At 43.2% G+C, this 21,365-nt stretch overlaps 1 protein-coding gene across 1 annotated transcript in view; it reads left to right on the forward strand.

The window, feature by feature from the left end:
• The window catches only part of LOC126458492 (tetraspanin-7-like), a 179,430-nt gene that overhangs the window by 101,402 nt on the left and 56,663 nt on the right, over positions 1–21,365 (forward strand). Inside the window, exon 3 of the mRNA XM_050095586.1 lies at positions 10,003–10,173. Within this exon, the coding sequence (XP_049951543.1) occupies positions 10,003–10,173 (171 nt within the window). The remainder of the gene's footprint in view (positions 1–10,002; positions 10,174–21,365) is intronic.

Here is a 21,365-nt window from a genome sequence, read left to right on the forward strand (position 1 = left end):
GCGGCATGCTACCAGTGTTAAAGACTGCGATGGAGCTCCGTATGCCACGGCAAACTGGCTGACACTGACGGCGGCGGTGCACAAATGCTGCGCAGCTAGCGCCATTCGACGGCCAACACTGCGGTTCCTGGTGTGTCCGCTGTGCCGTGTGTGTGATCATTGCTTGTACAGCCCTCTCGCAGTGTCCGGAGCAAGTATGGTGGGTCTGACACACCGGTGTCAATGTGTTCTTTTTTCCATTTCCAGGAGTGTAGATAACTGAAGGCAGAATAAAGAATCAGCTTCAGTATAAGTTTTACTTAATTAACGTTGTAACAACCGTGTCTACCAACAATGGAGTTATTCTGCGCTGACAGATGCTCTGTCTTGCAAATGTAACAGCTGGGATCACTGTGGGTAGCGCTGATGCTAGATTGTGACGTCACACGCATCTGTTACGCCTGCAGCCATCATGCACATTGACTCCGATGCGGGTCACTTAAAGGGTCACTTCACTGACAGAATATGAATGGGAAGCTTAGTGGTTGATATGTATATTTGTTGGCAAAATTCCCAATGGGACAAATTTGTGCTCCCCTCTCTCTATTTTTCTCGTTCCCTTTTACACGATGATTAAGGTCCATACTGAGGAAGAGGACTACAAGTGGTGTCAAGTGTCCAACACACTTAATATACGTAACAGGAAGCAAAATCCTTTTGTATTTACTAGAAAATGTCCGATTCGTAGCCTTATGCAGCTGAATTTTGAAAAAAGCTGATATTGGCAGAGTTAGGAATAATGTATTTCCGTCCCAGAATTAAAAGTCTGGCATGAGAGACTGTTTCTCAATACAAAAACACAACAATGTTAGAACATTCTTGTCATTTCGTTTGTTCGAATGTTCAGCGGTTTAAGGCTAAAACTGCAAGAGCCTTACAGGACATTAATGAGATATTCAACAAAACAACGTGAATTTTTAAGCAGTATTTTATCACTCATATCACATTTCAACATAGAATGTAACAGAGAAATAATTTTTAAATATTTATCTATCGTGCTATCGCGATTGGTCGGTTAGAAGAAAGATGGTGCAACGACATTAAATTGCGACGCGTTTCGAAGTGCTTCTCAGATATTCAGAACTTAGAGAAACAGACGTAATAATGAGTGTAGCTTGCCAGTAACACATGGTATTTTAGTGCTATTATAGCGAAGAGTGACTGACAGCGTAATTAATAAACAACATCGTTGTTTATACTCAGCTTTCATGTATAATTTATTGAGGGATAATACTTGTAATACTACGTATATTGAGGGTTCTTCGTGCGCTGTGTGTATACTTCTGTGTGGACTGCAGTTAATCTGATGTTGTCCTTCAGAGATCTACAGGAATGTCATATGGTGCGCAACAGAATAAGCACACCGGACAGGAAACTGATCATTCTCCCCCCCCCCCCCCCCCATCCAAGGGAGATCATGATAATACCACGTAACAACGCCTCTAGCCTTGATAATGATCTCAGTTAGACGGAGAAGACAGTCCTCAAATTTTATGAGGTTTGTTACATCCACCTGCAGTCACTCATTGATGATATCCCGTAATGCTACCTAATTGCGGGGGTATTGCTTGCTACATTTCACCCGTTTTTCAGAATGCTCTTAGCCGTTTTCTATGGGAATTTTCTGCGGGAATTTTTCTGTGATATGGTGCCAACGTGTTCACCAAACAAGAAACATACGGGTGCATCACTGTGAGCACGACTGTTGTCATAAGCTGTAGAGAAAAGGGGAACACTTGGCCATCGCGAAGTGTTTCAATAAATGCCCTGTTTCATTCTACGTTCAATTAGGCCCGCGGCATAGTATACGTCATTATAACCTATAATGAAAATGAAAGCTCCAAAACTAGCTGCAACAAGGTATTACATTTAACATTTTACTCGATTGGTCTGTTTCGGCTTAGTTGTCATTATCAAGTGACCTGCGAAAATAAAATTGGTATGATTATCTATACGTAAGTCGTGCCTGTTTTATGTTTCCATTTTCAATGGTACATACGTCTAGTTGGAAGTGACAACTTACCTTAACCAAACAGAGAACAACCTACATACCTACAATTTACCTAGGATGAAAATCAAATAAGATAAATGCAGTATTCACATACACACACATACAACTGGTTTTCCGTACAATTTACAATCTTATAACGAAGTTACGTTTAAGCATAACCAAAATCTCAGCATATGCCACTTCAGGAATGTACAAAACACCTGTGACGATTGAAACAGGTTCTATACTGGCCAAACTGGACGAAATTTTAGCTTCAGATGTTAAGAACACACTAGAAACAATGATAGCAATCCGTCAAGCTTCTATTTACATCTGAAAACTCAACACCACATAACCGAGAAAATTGACACTACGTTACAGATACTGTACAGAATACCGAAAGGATTTACTATGAACATTCTAGAAGAACTGTAAATATATATTCATACAAGAAAATGTCAGTATGAAATTCTAAATTAACATACAGACCTTAAACATAAATACTATCTCGCAAACTTTATTGACTTAATAGAGTACGAAAAGGGATAGTAATTTGGAAAACAAAACAATAACAGACCGTAGATAAAACTCAAATGATAATTTAAACAACGAATGTAACATCGCCTCTGGTAAGCTGTATATACTTTGTAAACATACAGCATCGTAACAAAGAGCTGTCAAAACAATGAACTGTCAAAGTATCTTCAAGAACATTTTTTTTTTTTTTTTACGTTTTCTAACTATTTACCACGGCTTGACAGGAAAAATTTACTTTAGACACAATACGGTCCTCACTTCCAACTATACTTAAGTACCAACCTAAACGTAAACATAAAACAGGCACGATTTACATGTTAATAATCTTAATAATGTTATTTTCGCAAATCACTCGATAATGGCAGTTAAGCCGAAGCAGACCTGTCGTGTAAAATATTAAATATATCACCTCATTACAGCTAATTTTCGAGCTTTCATTTTCATTATGTCTTATAATACTGTTTCATGTTCACGGTAACTCGAATGAGTGGGTCCAAGTCACGGTACTATATCAGCCCAAAAGCATCGTAGAACCATCTTCGGCCGGAATAACACATTTGCAGGTTAAACGGCTCATTGTCTTCTTGCGTCGTTTTCATAGGGAAAAAGTCGCGATTCGTTGAACTGCAGTGGATTCCTCCAGTCAGCTGATATCCACTTTCTGTGTTGCTTGACCCACTAAAGACTTGTAGTTTCATATGACGCTACGAACAATAGTCTTTTACGAGACACCTGACTCCAAATATCCATGCATGCAATTTCCTTTGCAACGTTCGGTCGGAACTGTTTGAGGAAAACGTGCATTGAGTGATAGCAGCAAATCCTGTTGTGTCTGAAGCCGTTTGTCAATGACAAAGCGTGACAGTCGTCTCCGGCTGCTGTCGGTTAAGATATTTTTACCATTGTTTTTAAACAGTTTTACTTCCCTTTGAGAGCCGTTGGGCAGTCCGCGTTGATACACCGGCAAAATGGATAATTTCATTCGCGAAGTGTTTGTGTACACTTTCAACATGACAGCTACTTTCAGCCATCCTGTCGCGCCTCTACATCGACCCATGTTAATTCGCTAATTCCATACAGCCGACGGGCATTGCTATACAAAGAGGGCTGGAACTGTGGACGCTATGTTGACAGGCTGGCTTGGAACGGAGTGCAGTGCCGAGGACCTGTCGCAAGCCAGATGGCGCTAATGAGACGTTATTATCGGAACACACATTTAGTGTTCATTGTCACACAGTTGTCTGCCAGTAGCTGGGAGCTGGTCATGCCAGTATGCGCGGCACAGTGTTGCAACTTGTAACTCAGACTCTTCTTTACTGACGTTTTTGTGGTAATGTGATAACTAATGACAGCCAGCAATATTTTTGTTGTCGTTTTCTTTTATATTTATCCATATTGTCGAATCTTTCTTCTAATTAATTACGTTGCAATGACATTGCATACGGCGCCGAAGTTTCACGAAAAAACAACACATTTGTAACTATGAAAGCGTTACCGTAAATACATTAAGCGATTTGCACCATTATTATTTTCAATTTTTCTTCACTCATCCTTCTGATTTTTATATAAAAGTAAAACAGCTATAACATTTTTTAATCATCTCAGCAGGAAAGTAAAACCAAACATTATGCACAAAAAAATAATAAATACAGGATTAATGCACGAATTTTGGAGTAATAAAAGTAGCGGTAGGCAACAATACTTTTTTACGTTTTCTATTGCACTGATCCATACTGTCGAATCTGTTCTAATTAATTACATTACAATGACACTGTATAGGACACTGTCTCATGCATAAGTACTTAGGTGCACACAAGGGTTTGAGAACATGTATAAATTTGAGGAAATTAATCAAACTGTCAGGTATAAATTTTATCTGCGTATGGTTTAACACCAATATGTTTCCACTGACTCAAACACACTTGCAAATTTAACTACACTACTAGCCATTAAAACTGCTACACCAAGTAGAAATGCAGATGATAAACGGGTATTCACTGGACAAATATATTATACTAGAACTGACATATGATTACATTTTCACGCAATTTGGGTACATAGATCCTGAGAAGTCAGTACCCAGAACAACCACCTCTGGCCGTAATAATGGCCTTCATACGCCTGGGCATTGAGTCAAACAGAGCTTGGATGGCGTGTACAGGTACAGCTGCCCATGCAGCTTCAACACGATACCACAGTTCATCAAGAGTAGTGGCTGGCGTATTGTGACGAGGTATGTAGGGTTTCGCAGGGATGGAAGGAATGGTAGAGCCTCGGGTCGTAACACATCTGAAATATAACGTCCACTGTTCAAAGTGCCGTCAATGCGAACAAGAGGTGACCGAGACGTGTAACCATACCATCACGCGCGGTGATACGCCAGTATGGCAATGGCGAATACACGCTTCCAATGTGCATTCACTTCGATGTCGCCAAACACGGATGCGACCATCATGATGCTGGAAACAGAACCTGGATTCATCCGAGAAAATGACGTTTTGCCATTCGTGCACCCAGGTTCGTCGAGTACACCATTGCAGGCGCTTCTGTCTGTGATGCAGTGTCAAGGGTAAACGTAGCAATGATCTCCGAGCCGATAGTCCATGCTTCTGCAAACGTCGTTGAACTGTTCGTGCAGATAGTTGTTGTTTTGCAAACGTGCCCATCTGTTGACTCAGGGATCGAGACGTGGCTGCACGATCCGTTACAGCCATGTGCATAAGATGCCTGTCATCTCGACTGCTAGTGATACGAGGCCGTTGGATCCAGCATGGCGTTTCGTATTACCCTCCTGAACCCACCGATTCCATATTCTGCTAACAGTCATTGGATCTCGACTAACGCGAGCAGCAATGTCGTGATACGATAAACCGCAACCGCGATAGGCTACAATTTGACCTTTACCAAAAAAATGGTTCAAATGGCTCTGAGCACTACGGGACTTAACATCTGTGGTCATCAGTCCCAACGAACTTAGAACTATTTAAACCTAACTAACCTAAGGACAGCACACACATCCATGCCCGAGGCAGGATTCGAACCTGCGACCGTAGCGGTCACACGGTTCCAGACTGAAGCGCCTAGAACCACACGGCCACACCGGCCGGCTGACCTTTATCAAAGTCGGAAACGTGATGGTACGCATTTCTCCTTCTTACATGAGGCATCACAACAACGTTTCACCAGGCAACGCCGGTCAACTGCTGTTTGTGTAAGAGAAAGGGGTTGGAAACGTCCTCATGTCAGCACGTTGTAGGTATCGTCTCCGGCGCCAACCTTGTGTGAATGCTCTGAAAAGCTAATTATTTGCATATCACAGCATCTTCTTCCTGTTGGTTAAATTTCGCGTCTGTAGCACGTCATCTTCGTGGTGTAGCAATTTTAATGGCCAGTAGCGTAGTACTTTTCTCGCAAAAGCTTGGCCACAAATTCACAGAAATAATGTCTACAATACAAGACTTTATAATACAGTGTCTCGACATTTTCCAACATATAAAGTGGCTCACATCAATATGAGGTTTACAAGTGAATGTTTGTTGTACGTGCCTATGTAATGTAACACTTCCTTCTTTCATATCCTTCTATTAATATCCGCAGCAACGAAAATACTGCAACATAGTTGTTAATAAAAGTCAAAAGTGCAGATACGTACACAATACAAATGCGAATTCGTGTAATCTTCAAGTTTCGTTATTACCACAAACTGTAGACAAGCAGCGTCGTCCCAAAATCACATGACCAGCCGGTTTAGATGTTGACAACATGTGCAATAGGCTACGCTCGCTGTATATATATATATATATTTTCTGTAGAAGTGCCACATGAGAATGTACGAGTAGTAGCAGTTGCGCACCATCTACAGCTTTCCAAACTGACCAGAGTGTGCTTTTAGAGGAATGACTAGTCTTGTTCGATGAGTTTGCTGCCAAACCGCTGACTTTATAACCCTACCACTACTATTAAAATGTAGTATGCTGTTGCCTAAATAACAGAAAACCCTGTCTCTATGTTTCCACGTTTACTATACCCCAACAGAACAAATAGTCCTGTCACGGGAAAAGCCACGTATAAACCTCTTACTAAAATTTAGTTTAGTTTCCAAATAAAGTACACTATGGAAGGGTAGTCCTGTTAATAGGAAAAGCTGATCAGTAGAGATACCCTTTTTACAGGATTTGACCGTATGTTGTGTTTAATGGATAAGTAAACCAGACTATTCAATTCTTTTCCTAAGATCTTACCCCGCGGTTAGAAAGAAACGCAGTATCAATAATATTTTACTGAAGCTAGGGCAGCTGAGTTCCAAGATCGTTTAGTGGTTTAAAACATGTACTAATGGTCGCCAGTCTATTCAGGCAATGAAACAGTGAAGTATTGGAAAAGCAGAAGTGTAAATTTTGCCTTCTTTCTTGCTACAGTTTAAGTTGCTTCTTCAAATAGATATTACTCCACGTAAACAATGTTGGACTACACAATTATACATTACGTTTTTAAAAGAGAAAAAGCCCAGTAGACAACTTCAAGGAAGCTAAAAAAATTTGACCACAGGGGACCCTTAGAAAAGCATTTTCTATAATCAACAAACTTAAATACTAAATCACGTAGATACTAAAGCACACACATTTTATACTGAACAGTTCATTTCAAGAAAATCCCTTTCTTACTGGAATTTATTTTCAGAAGCTGTTATTCTTTGAACTAACTCTGTATAGTCATTTAACAGATTCTAGTAACTTGTCTTTACTCTGACTGAATTTTTCGTAAGCAAACTTTTACTATAACACTTTGCAAAATGAAGGAAATTTTTTCATTATTTACACAAAAAAAAAACAATTTAAATGGTGCCCTTTATATTAAATTGGCACTTCTTAAGTCTGTTTTACAGGATACTCGGATTAATTTATGGCCTTTCAGATCATGATGCCCCGTTTATTACATTTAATATAGTGCAGTCTGATTCAACTAGTAACAGGAAGCGGGAAACTATACGAATAATAAATGAAACAGGAATTGAAGGTATAAAAAACTGTTTGAGGAATACAGACTGGAAATATGTATACAATTCACCCAAGATAAATGAAAAATATGCTTCTCTAATACGGCCATAGGTCACATTGAAAACTGCTGCCCTAAGAAAGTAATCAAAGCAAATAGATTAAATGTTTCAAAACCTTGGATTACAAATGGAATAGAAGTATCTTGCAAAACAAAAATAAGACTGTACTTAATGTCAAGGGAAAACGATGACTACACACCTAAATCACATTACAAATGATTTTGTAAAATTCTAAACAAAGTAATCAGAACCTCAAAATGTATTTATTTTGAAGAAAAAATGATTGCCTCTACTAACAATATAAAAACTACATGGAATATAGTAAAAAGTGAAACAGAAAAAACTAATCAGGCAAATGAGGAAATTATGTTAAATGTAAATAATCAGTTGATTACAGATACCTCTAAAATTGCAAACACTTTCAACAACTTTTTCCTTTCAGTAGCAGACAACTTATGTTGGCATAGTCCCTCAGCAGACAGCTTAAAATATTTAAAAAATGCATTTCGGGAGAAGTTTGACAAAATTCAACTATGTCCTACCTCACCGAAAGAGATTTCTAATATTATCATCTCTCTTACAAACAAATGTTCCGGTGGTTATGATGAAATCAGCACTACCATAATTAAATGTTGCTCCTCAGAACTCTGTGACATACTGAGTTACTTATGTAATGAATCCCTACACAGTGGTACTTTTCCAGATAGGCTTAAATATGCTATTGTAAAACCATTACACAAAAAAAGGAGACAAATCACCAGTGGAAAAATTCTATCGCATTTCATTATTGGCAATATTTTCGAAAGGGTTTGAAAGGGTTGTGTACAATAGACTTTATAAACACTTAGTACAGAAAAATATTCTCATTCACTATCAGGTTGGATTTCGGAAAGGATTGTCAACTGATCAAGTTACATTCACTTTTACAGACGATATATTAGAATTAATAAATCAAAAGTTATTACCACTTGGAATATTCTGTGATCTGGCTAAAGCTTTTGATTGTGTTAAGCATGATATCCTTACATAACAGTTAAAATATTATGTGGTAACAGGAGTAGCAGGTTCATGGTTCTCATGCTATCTTTTTAATAGAAAACAGTGTGTGCCTGTATCAGGCCTACAACATACACAATTGATACACACAAATATTTTTAAAAACAAAAGTCATCAGAAAATTATTTAACGTAATAAACAATTTACATAGTATTTTACATACATTACTCACATACAATGCAAAGAACTTCAAACTCCAGTATAGCACACTTTACATCTACAGAAAATATGATACCGTTGTTGTTGTTGTGGTCTTCAGTCCTGAGACTGGTTTGATGCAGCTCTCCAAGCTACTCTATCCTGTGCAAGCTTCTTCATCTCCCAGTACCTACTGCAACCTACCTCCTTCTGAATCTGCTTAGTGTATTCATCTCTTGGTCTCCCTCTACGATTTTTACCCTCCACGCTGCCCTCCAATGCTAAATTTGTGATCCCTTGATGCCTCAAAACATGTCCTACCAACCGATCCCTTCTTCTAGTCAAGTTGTGCCACAAACTTCTCTTCTCCCCAATCCTATTCAATACCTCCTCATTAGTTACGTGATCTACCCACCTTATCTTCAGCATTCTTCTGTAGCACCACATTTCGAAAGCTTCTATTCTCTTCTTGTCCAAACTACTTATCGTCCGTGTTTCACTTCCATACATGGCTACACTCCACACAAATACTTTCAGAAACGACTTCCTGACACTTAAATCTATACTCGATGTTAACAAATTTCTCTTCTTCAGAAATGATTTCCTTGCCATTGCCAGTCTACATTTTATATCCTCTCTACTACGACCATCATGAATTATTGTGCTCCCCAAATAGCAAAACTCCTTTACTACTTTAAGTGTCTCATTTCCTAATCTAATCCCCTCAGCATCACCCGATTTAATTTGACTACATTCCATTATCCTCGTTTTGCTTTTGTTGATGTTCATCTTATATCCTCCTTTCAAGACACTGTCCATTCCGTTCAACTGCTCTTCCAAGTCCTTTGCTGTCTCTGACAGAATTACAATGTCATCGGCGAACCTCAAAGTTTTTACTTCTTCTCCATGAATTTTAATACCTACTCCGAAATTTTCTTTTGTTTCCTTTACTGCTTGCTCAATATACAGATTGAATAACATCGGGGAGAGGCTACAACCCTGTCTCACTCCTTTCCCAACCACTGCTTCCCTTTCATGCCCCTCGACTCTATGATACCATATGATACCAATATGCGAAAATTTTAAAGCAAGAAAAAAGTTATAACAATTTAGATGAACCGTAAACAAATAGTGTTACGAATGTGGAGTCGGCAGCCGCACTCTGTTTGACGTGTTGTGTCGGCAGTACGGCGCCTTCCTGCTGGTGATCTTCATCCTGGAGGTGGGTGCGGCCGTCTCCATCTACGCGTACCGCGGTCACCTGCAGGCGGGCTTCGACCGCGGCCTCACCCAGGCGCTCCACAGCTACGACACCGACCCCGAGAAGAAGGAATGCTTCGACCTCATGCAGTCCACGGTAAGTGCGCCGTCTGTCTGGTGCTGCGGAGGCACCACCGACTTCCCGTCCGGCGTGGTCACGACTGGAAGACATTCCTTTTGTTGCTTCGTTTCTGTAACGTGTTCCAGCTTATTGTTCCTTAGTGTTGCCGTTTTGTGGAAGAGTTAAGCGTACCATTTTTAATTACCAAATCGAAAAACTAAAGTTACGTAATTAATTCCATGAAATTAAAAACAAGCTCGGTATCTTCAAATAACTTACGGGTTTGCTGCCGGGTGACGTCGTCGAACGCCGCCGATATTTCGGCAGGAGCACACCCTGCCATTCTCAAGGCACAAATGCAAGGAAGAAGAAATGTGCAAGGAAATTTAATATCTCGGTTTGTAAGTAGCCTGTTAATGTTTTCTTATTGGCAACGTTACGTAGCGCCCTGTATGAAAATCACTGGCTATGCTGTGTGCAGTCTCTGGCTAGTTTGCATTGTTGTCTGCCATTGTAGTGTTGGGCAGCGGCAGCTGGATGTGAACAGCGCGTAGCGTTGCGCAGTTGGAGGTGAGCCGCCAGCAGTGGTGGATGTGGAGAGAGAAATGGCGGAGTTTTGATATTTGTAAGAATGGATGTTATGAACTCCTATATATATTATGACTTTTGATGACATTAAGGTAAATACATTGTTTGTTCTCTATTAATATCTTTCATTTGCTAACTATCCTTATCAGTAGTTAGTGTCTTCCTTAGTTTGAATCTTTTATTTAGCTGGCAGTAGTGGCGCTCGCTGTATTGCAGTAGTTCGAGTAACGAAGATTTTTGTGAGGTAAGTGATTTGTGAAACGTATAGGTTAATATTAGACAGGGCCATTCTTTTGTAGGGATTTTTGAAAGTCAGATTGCGTTGCGCTAAAAAATATTGTGTGTCAGTATAAGCACAGTCTTGTATAATTGTTCAAAGGGGACGTTTCATAGGTTCACAGAGGAGAAACAAGGAAGATACCACACATAGAACAAGTGTCAACACAAAGATACCCAACATCAGAAATATCGATAGTTACTATTAATCAACAGGCAGGGTAGCACTAATTCTGTCCCTCTGTTTTTTGATGAGAGGCACAGCCGGATTCCAAGCAGCATTCAAACAAAATCCACCATCTCTGTTAATAAGGTCGCTTGATAGTTTGATTTAAACAGCTTCCTTAATAACAGTATCCCAACAGCTGGACGTGCAAGCCAGAATCTCCGTGTTGTTGTATTCCATAGGATGACCGGTGTCAAGGCAATGTTCTGCAATAGCGGATTTGCTCGGCTGTTGTACGCGTGTGTGACGGTTATGTTCAATACACCGGTCTTCCACAGTCCTGATTGTCTGACCAATATATGACATGCCACAACTGCAAGGAATACGATAGACCCCAGCCTTACGCAAACCAAGATCATCTTTTACGGACGCCAACAGGGCCTTGATCTTAGAAGGTGGTCGAAAAACACATTTCACATCACATTTCCGCAAAATACGGCCAATCCTGTTGGAAATGCTTCCTGCGTAAGGCAAAAAGGCCGTAGACTTAGCTGCCACTTCGTTGCTATCGTCACTCACCCGTTGCACAGAAGGCTGATAGCGCAACGCACGTTTGATCTGCCTCTCACTATAACCATTCTGACGAAAGGTGACTTCGAGATGTGAGAGCTCAGCTGCCAAACTTTCAGGGTCTGAGATAACGTGGGCCCTGTGAACCAAGGTGCGAAGTACTCTTTCACGCTGAGCTGGATGGTGACAACTGTCAGCTCGCAGATACAAGTCAGTGTGGGTAGGCTTCCTATAAGCAGAATATCCCAACGTACCATCAGTCTTCCTTCTGACCATCACATCAAGGAAGGGAAGGCATCCATTCTTTTCCACCTCCATAGTGAACTGAATATTCGGGTGGATTCAGCATCCAAGGTCGCTGACTCCAATGCACGTTCCTCAAAGTCCTCCATAAACCAATTGGCCACAATAGGTGACAACGGGCTTCCCATAGCAACTCCATCAGTCTGTTGGTAGTACTGACCACTGAATAAAAAGTAAGTGGAAGTCAGCACATGTCGAAACAAATTTGTTTACTCAACACCTCTGTGAACCGAGGTATTAAATTTTCTTGCACATTTCTTCTTCCTCGCATTTGTGCCTTGAGAATGGCAGAGTGTGCTCCTGTCGAAATATCGGCGGTGTTCTACGATGTCGCCCGGCAGTAAACCCGCAAGTTATTTGAACATTCAATTCGCCGGGAAAAGTTAAGGTGTCACAAGCTCGGTATCATTAAGAGTGCAATGTGAATTCCACTGTTAAATGCAGAGGAGAGAACGGATAGGTGGAAAGAGTACACTGAAGGCCTCTATGAGAGAGGCGGACTTGTCCGATGACTTGATAGAAAAATAAACAGGAGTCGATATAGAAGAGGTAGGAGATACAATATTAGAATCACAGTTCAAAAGAGCTTTGGAAGACCTAAGATCTAATAAGTCAGAAGGCCACCCATGAACCATGGACCTTGCCGTTGGTGGGGAGGCTTCTGTGCCTCAGCGATACAGATAGCCGTACTGTAGGTGCAACCACAATGGAGAGGTATCTGTTGAGAGGCCAGACAAACGTGTGATTCCTTAAGAGGGGCAGCAGCCTTTTCAGTAGTTGGACGGGCAACAGTCTGGATGATTGACTGATCTGGCCTTGTAACACTAACCAAAACGGCCTTGCTGTGCTGGTACTGCGAACGGCTGAAAGCAAGGGGGAAACTATAGACGTAATTTTTCCCGACGGCATGCAACTTTACTGTATGGTTCAATGAACATCAAAAAAAGCAAAACGAGGATAATGGAATGTAATCGAATTAAGTCGGCCGATGCTGAGGGAATTAGATTAGGAAATGAGACAGTTAAAGTAGTAAAGGAGTTTTGCTATTTGGGGAGCAAAATAACTGATGATGTTCGAAGTAGGGAGGATATAAAATGTAGACTGGCAATGGCAAGGAAAGCGTTTCTGAAGAAGAGAAATTTGTTAACATCGAGTATAGATTTAAGGGTCAGGAAGTCGTTTCTGAAAGTATTTGTATGAAGTGTAGCCATGTATGGAAGTAAAACGTGGACGATAAATAGTTTGGACAAGAAGAGAATAGAAGCTTTTGAAATGTGGTGCTACAGAAGAATGCTGAATATTAGATGGGTAGATCACATAACTAATGAGGAGGTATTGAATAGAATTGGGGAGAAGAGGAGCTTGTGGCACAACTTGACTAGAAGAAGGGATCGGTTGGTAGGACATGTTCTGAGGCATCAAGGGATCACGAATTTAGTATTGGAGGGCAGTGTGGACGGTAAAAATCGTAGAGGGGGACCAAGATATGAATAGACTAAGCGGATTCAGAAGGATGTAGGTTGCAGTACGTACTGGGAGGTGAAAAAGCTTGCAGAGGATAGAGTAGCAGGGAGAGCTGCATCAAACCAGTCTCAGGACTGAAGATCACAACAACAACAAGACAGAAGATGACGTTCTTTTGAAAAACAGCATTGAACTTTCACTTAAAAGGTGAAGGACTTGAATGGGAGAAAACAGTTCAATAGGGTTGAGAGGTATGGGTAGAAAAATGTAGGGGTCCGGTAGGTAGGACAGAATGGAGATGAACATACATTTCGAGTGCCTAGTGGGAAGACAGAAGGTGGGGAGGAGTTTTGATGCGTGGACAAGGCAGTGTTAACAAGGGGAATGTAATCGAAGAAGAATGTAATCGATGAAGAGGGAAAAGGTGAGTGCAGCCCAGATGTGGAGTGGGAGAGGTGGGGAAGAGTTGTAGTTGGTAGAAGGGATAAATATTTGGGGCGAGGAGGGGGGGGGATTTCATTGTCTGGGAGAAACAGTCGGTTCAAGACGCCTTGGGATAGGATATGGAGCGTGTGTAGGTGAGACGTTGGGATTTGTTTGTATAGATGTGGCAATTAGTGATTAGAGGGGAAATAATAAGGTTATTGTAATCTAGGTTGCATATAGTGTAGCATAGCGGAAATGTTCGATGTGGGTGCGAAGGGACGGGGATATGATGAGATGTTACACTCCATTTTTTTTCCTTTATTGATTTTCGATTCCCCCCCCCCCCCCCCCCACCTGGGGAGGGGCGGGCTGACAGCAGCTTAATACTCTGCTCTACAGCCAAGAGAAAAGTTAACAATGGTAAGAGAACAAACAATACATAAAAGGCGATAGAACGGTGACTTCGTTAAAAACAGTAAAATGGCGGAAAGTGGCGGAACGTAAAATAACAAAAAGCGTTGATGATGCGGAGGAAGACACACACAAAGGAGACATGCACAATTAAAAAACACTGCGACAGTTTGGTTTCTGTTTGCATGAGATAAAAACACAACTAGCGAAAGTATGGTGGCTGTTCGCAACACGGACAGGGGATGCACAACACTGAGCTTCCACTTAAACCAGCACTGTGGAGGCGACACAGCGGCAGATGGGTGGTTGAGTGGGTGGGTGGGGAGGGGGGGTGTTGGGGGGGGGGGGGGGGAGGACCCGGACCGATGAAGGGGAAAAAGGGGGGGGGATACAACCCACCGACTATAACTTCTTTTTAAATAGTGGTTTACCAATTTTACTGAGGATAAGTCTCCTATGAACGCAATTAAAAATTTAGTCTACAGTTGTTTTTATTGATACTACATATTGTACTCGTTATGGCGATAGTGTTAAACCAAATTTTAATGCTCACTTTCTAAAATAATTACAGGACTACAAATATGGTTTCTACTTGAAATAAATTTATGAAGAATAGTCTCGCTACAGCAGTAGTTATTAAGGCTGCGGGCAGATGGCACCAGCGAAAGATTTTTGCAACATTTAATATTGTACACATTGTTCAACGGTGATGTAGATATCGCTGACTAGAGTAACTGATGGGTATTTTTATCAGCGAGAATTTCATTCACCAGGGTAACCGTACATGGATTGCAATGCCTTACATCTGTAGTTTTGAGCATCAGCAGTAATCCTGTGATCTGTACCGGATAAAGAAAAATGAAAGTCTAGTGTATGTGCAAGCAGATTTGTTTGTACACTGTCCAGTTACATTAATGTGGTCAGCTGTCAAAAGTCTGACCACCATTTGCAGCGCGGACCGCCTCGAGACGTGCAGAAAGAGAATTAATGACTTCTGGAAGGTACCGACAGGTATGTGGAGCGCGCTTGAGGATCTACGGCGTGAATAGTTCGATCGAGGAGGTGCCCCAGATTCAACCGGTTTTAAATCCGGTAAGTTTGTTGGCCAGGGGATTACAGTAAACTAATCGTGGTGCTCATCGAACCACGCACGTACACTGCGAGCTGTGTATACGTTGCATTGTCCTGCTGGTAGATGCCACCATGTCCAGGAAAAATAGATTGTATGGAGGGGTGGAAATGGTCCCCAACGATAGATACAAACGTGTGATGATTCATTGTGCCTTCCAGGATGAGGAGATCACCTAGGGAATACTGCCACGAAAACACTACCCAGACAGTAACGCTCCCTTTTCCGTCCTGGACCCTTCCGACGATCCAACCGCCACTCAGTGGACATCCAGTTCCGATACTGGTTTGCGAATTCCATCCTTCGTTGCCGATGAACTGCTGTCAGCATGGGTGCATGAACTAGGTACCTGCTGTAGAGGCCCATACGCAGCAACCTTCGCTGAATGGTCGTTGTGGAACGCCGTTGATAGCCACTTGGTTCACCTGGGTGGTCAGTTGTTCAACAGTTGTACGTCCATTCGCCGCCATCGTTCACGCCTGTCATCTATGGCCCGTTGTGCATCACAGTTGCCTCGTCGCCGGTTTTGGACAGCCCATTTTCCCGTGCTCAAATACTTAAGGGGACGTTTACTATCTTTGGCCCGAAAAAAGCATGTTCTTTGAGAATTGTTTTCTCGGGACATGTTATAGATATCAATGTCGAATTTGGTCAAAATGTCTACTGATATTTATTCTACAAACTGGAATTTTTTCGACCGGAAATGTCGAAGAGCAAAGGCGGAAATGCCGTCGGAACGAAACAAAATTTCGACGTAGACCTCCACGCGCGCTATGTCACAGGTCAGCCAGCTAGTCTGAAATCGCCGGCCGGAGTGGCCGTGCGGTTCTAGGCGCTACAGTCTGGAACCGGGCTACCGCTATGGTCGCAGGTTCGAATCCTGCCTCGGGCATGGATGTGTGTAATGTCCTTAGGTTAGTTAGGTTTAATTAGTTCTAAGTTCTAGGGGACTGATGACCTCAGAAGTTAAGTCGCATAGTGCTCAGAGCCATTTGAACCATTTTAGTCTGAATGCTTGGCGAACTGCGTCGAATAGAGTCCCAGGGTGACGTCCACTGTTGTCATGGTCTTCAGAATTGCTGAAAACCCTTCGTTGAAGCTGCTCACTGCCAGGAAATTCGCAATCTCCACAGTCTTCGCACCAGAATGCAAATTCAAACACACGCGTTCAAAGTTTCATTTGAATTTTGTGGGTTTCCTCCCAAGCACAATAACTCGTCCTCCGAAAGAAAAAAACTGGTGCATGAAAAAGGCCGATTTCAGGTAGGTGCAAACGTTTCCGTTCCGTATTCGAAAAAACCGTTTGAGGGGCGGATTCTAAACACTTTTATGGATCCAAAAATGCAATTAAAAAATCAATTTTCTGAACCAAAAGATAGTAAACCTCCCCTTAACCCACGGTGGCATGCGGCCGGTCAACAAACTTAGCCGTTTGGAAATGCGTCCACTCTCGGCCCGAAAGTCAATGATCATTCCATTTTGGACATCAGACAAATCGCTCCGTTTCCGCATTACGACGACAGCACTGTTTACCGCGTCCCCCCGACATGTTTTGCATAAGCTCCACCTCTAGTGATGCCGCCTGCCGCCTGTGAGTGGTTATTGCACGTTGACGTCAAACATAAGCGGTGTATGTGTATACAAAGACGATGATTTGCTCAACAGGTGCAGAGGGTTCTGCAATTTTTTAAAACCCTGTTTATAGGTTATCCCGAAGTTAGAGCAGCCTCTTCAACTGCTGACCCATTGAGAGTCAGGGATTTTGCTGCCACATATCGGGCGGTCTGGTAGCGAGGCAAATGGGAATATTTGGAGCGGATTTCCATTTTCAGCAGTCACCTTATGACCGAGAGAAACTTACTGAAAACCTTGGTCAGAAGCAGAGCTTGTCCCGGCCAAAAAGAGTTCCTCGACAGTATAAAACTGCAATAACTCATCTGCATGCTAAGTCAAGTTAGTGATTTGCTCTGCATGTGCAGAATACCTACGACGCCCTGGGAAGGAGAAGGTTTTCGTGTCTTTTGGTATGTGTTCAATCTCCACCCGAAAGAGTGTAGCGGGCTGTTCGAGATCCTGCCCATTAAAGTGTCCCTGTTCCGTTCAGCCAGTTGTCAATCAAGCTAACGGTGGAGCAGGTTGGGGAGCTCAGGTGGTTATAAGTGGGAGGGGCTTCACAGTTCTGGCATTCTCCTCACAACCAACGGAAATATCCCAAAAACCGTGGTCGGAACCGAGGGATCAGGGCCACATGAATATACGTCTGAAACATTATCTTCCGTTCATATTATTTGAGCGACAATTTAAATGGTTCAAATGGCTCTGAGCACTACAGGTCTTAACATCTGAGGTCACAAGCCCCCTAGAACTTAGAACTGCTTAAACCTAACTAAGGGCATCACACACATCCATGCCCGAGGCAGGATTCGAACCTGCAGCCGTAGCGGTCGCGCGGTTCCAGACTGAAGCGCCTAGAACTGCTCGGCCACAGCGGCCGGCAGCCACAATTTAAAATGTTGTGTATGTGTAAAGTATATATACATTTGTAGGTGTATGTTGTTCTACTGAATAGAGTGTTGTGATGACTTTACTCTCTGCGACAGGACACTCTTTAGACTGCCTGCGAGCAGATTGTCTGTAAATTGCGACGTTTGTGCGAGGTAATGATTGTCTGTTGACACAAACGTATCAACAGATTGCGACTAGGCCTGACAAAAGGTACTGGGTGCCGGTTTTACAGTTAATAGTTTTTACAATAGGGCTACGCACAGCCTGTGCAGCTGGCACCACGCCCTTCCTCGCGCCAAACGTCGTCTGCCACAACATATCCGCCCCAACGTGTTGCGTGCACCGTCTGATACGGCCAGCGCACGGCATGTCTGCGAAAATAACTTTCACAGAAGTCCAGCTATAATCTGTAATATTGTTCTCGGTGGCATTAGTGGCTTCTAAACCACAACTTTAGTCACTACTACTTCAGTACTACGTACAGAGAGAGCAAAATAAAACTCTCCCGGAAAATACAAGCGCGTGCACACACAGAGACATACAGACAGATACACGCTCAGACACACACAAACACACACACACACACACACACACACACACACACACACGCACGCACGCACACACACACACACACACACAGTCGTTCAAACATACACACATCCAAAGAACATACTAACGCACCACGAAGGAATTATGGTAATGGCATGGAAATCGGTAAAATTCGATGATTTATTCAAGAGGAAGAGCTTCAAAAAAATGTGTGTAAAATCTTATGGGACTTAACTGCTAAGGCCATCAGTCCCTAAGATTACACAGTACTTAACTTAAATTATCCTAAGGACAAACACACACATCCATGCCCGAGGGAGGGCTCGAGCCTCCGCCGGGATCAGCCGCACGAAAGAGCTTCACAAATTGAGCAAGTCAATAGCGCGTTGGACCACCTCTGGACCTTATGCAAGCAGTTATTCGGCTTGGCATTCATTGACAGTGTTGTTGGATGTCCTCCTTAGGGATATCGTGCAAATTATGTCCAATTGGCACGTTAGGTCTTTAAAACCCCGAGCTGGTTGGAAGGCCCTGCCCATAACGCTCCCAAAGCTCTGAACTGGTGAGAGACACGGCGACCTTGCTGTCCAGGAAAGGGTTCAATGGTTCAAATGGCTCTGAGCGCTATGGGACTTAACTTCTGAGGTCATCAGTCCCCTAGAACTTAGAACTAATTAAACCTAACTAACCTAAGGACATCACACACATCCATGCCCGAGGCAGGATTCGAACCTGCGACCGTAGCGGTCGCGCGGTTCCAGACTGTAGCGCCTAGAACCGCTCGGCCACCGCGACCGGCCCCAGGATAGGGTCTAGCAAGCACGAAGACAAGCAATAGAAACTCTCACTTTGCGCGGGTGGGTATTATCTTGCTGAAATGTAAGCCCGGGATGGCCTGCCATGAAGGACAATAAAACGGACTACAGATGTGGGATCCCAATTGGTCATAAGTGGGAGGGGCTTCACACTTCTGGCATTCTCCTCACAACTAACGGAAACCTCCCAAAAACCGTGGTCGGAATCGAGGGATCAGGACCACATGAATACAGTCCTACCGAGGGGTTGACGTACTGCTGCGCTGTAAGGCTGCCGCGGATGACAACCAAAGGGGCCGTGATATGAAGTGAAATGCCACCCCAAACCATCACTCATGGCTGTCTGGCCATCTGGCGGGTGACAGTAAGATTGGTGTCGCACAGTTGTCCGGGCTGTCTCCAGACACGACTTCCCCTCGTAATCTCATTGTGTGGAGTAGAACTGCCTTCAGTGATGGGTCCCGGTACGAACTGAGCCACGACGACTAGCGAAGACGTTTCTGGACACGCCCCAGACAGCAACTGGATACCAATATGACTGTCGTCAGCAATGTGAACCGACAACTAGCAATGATGATATGAGGTGCCATTTCTTTTCATAGCAGGACCCTTTGGTCGTCATTCCGTGGCACCCTTACAGTACAGCGGGACGTTCACTCTATCCTACGTCCACATTTGTCGCCCTTCATGTCTAACCTACACTACTGCCCATTAAAATTGCTACACCACGAAGATGACATGTTACAGACGCGAAATTTAACCGACAGCTAGAAGATGCTGTCATATGCAAATGATTAGCTATTCACAGCATTCACACAAGGTTGGCGCCGGTGGCGAAACCTACAACGTGCTGACATGAGGAAACTTTCCAACCGATTTCTCATACACAAACAGTAGTTGACCGGCGTTGCCTGGTCAAACGTTGTTGTGAAGCCTCGTGTAAGGAAGAGAAATGCGTACTATCACGTTTCCGACATTGATAAAAGTCGGATCGTAGCTTATCGCGATTGCGGTTTATCGTATCGCGACATTGCTGCTCGCGATGGTCGAGATCCAATGACTGTTAGCAGAATATGGAATCGGTGGGTTGAGGAGGGTAATACGCAACGCCGTGCTGGATCCCAACGGCCTCGTATCACTAGCAGTCGAGATGACAGGCAACTCATCCGTATGGCTGTAACGGATCGTGCAGCCACGTCTCGAACCCTGAGTCGAGACATGGGGACGTTTGCAAGACAACAACCATCTGCACGACACAGTTCGACGACGTTTGCAGCAGCATGGACTATCAGGACGGAGACCATGGTTGCATTACTCAACGACGAACCTGGGCGCAGGAATGGCAAAACGTCATTTTTTCGGATGAATCCAGGTTCTCTTTCCAGCATCATGATGGTCGCATACGTGTTTGGCGACATCGCGGTGAACGCAGAATGGAAGCGTATATTCGTCACCGCCATACAAGCGTATCACAGGCGTGATGGTATGGGGTGCCATTGTTTACACGTCTCGGCCACCTCTTGTTCGCATTGACGGCACTCTGAACAGTGGACGTTACATTTCAGATGTGTTACGACCCGTGGCTCTACCCTTCATTCGATCCCTGCGAAACCCTACATTTCAGCAGGATAATGCACGACCGCATGTTGCACGTCCTGTACGGGCCTTTCTCGATGCAGGCCGGCTGGGGTGGCCAAGCGGTTAAAGGCGCTACAGTCTGGAACCGCGTGACCGCTACGGTCGCAGGTTCGAATCCAGCCTCGGGCATGGATGTTTGTGATGTCCTTAGGTTAGTTAGGTTTAAGTAGTTCTAAGTTCGAGGGGACTGATGACCTTAGAAGATAAGTCCCATAGTGCTCAGAGCCATTTGAACCATTTGAACTGGATGCAAAAAATGTTCGACTACTGCCCAGGCCAGCACATTCTCCAGATCTCTCACCAATTGAAAACGTCTGGTCAATGGTGACCGAGCAACTGGCTCGTCACAATACGCCAGTCACTACTCTTGATGAACTGTGGTAACGTG

This window comes from Schistocerca serialis, chromosome 2 (genome assembly GCF_023864345.2).
Source record: "Schistocerca serialis cubense isolate TAMUIC-IGC-003099 chromosome 2, iqSchSeri2.2, whole genome shotgun sequence".
In the NCBI taxonomy this organism is placed as follows: Eukaryota; Metazoa; Arthropoda; class Insecta; order Orthoptera; family Acrididae; genus Schistocerca; species Schistocerca serialis.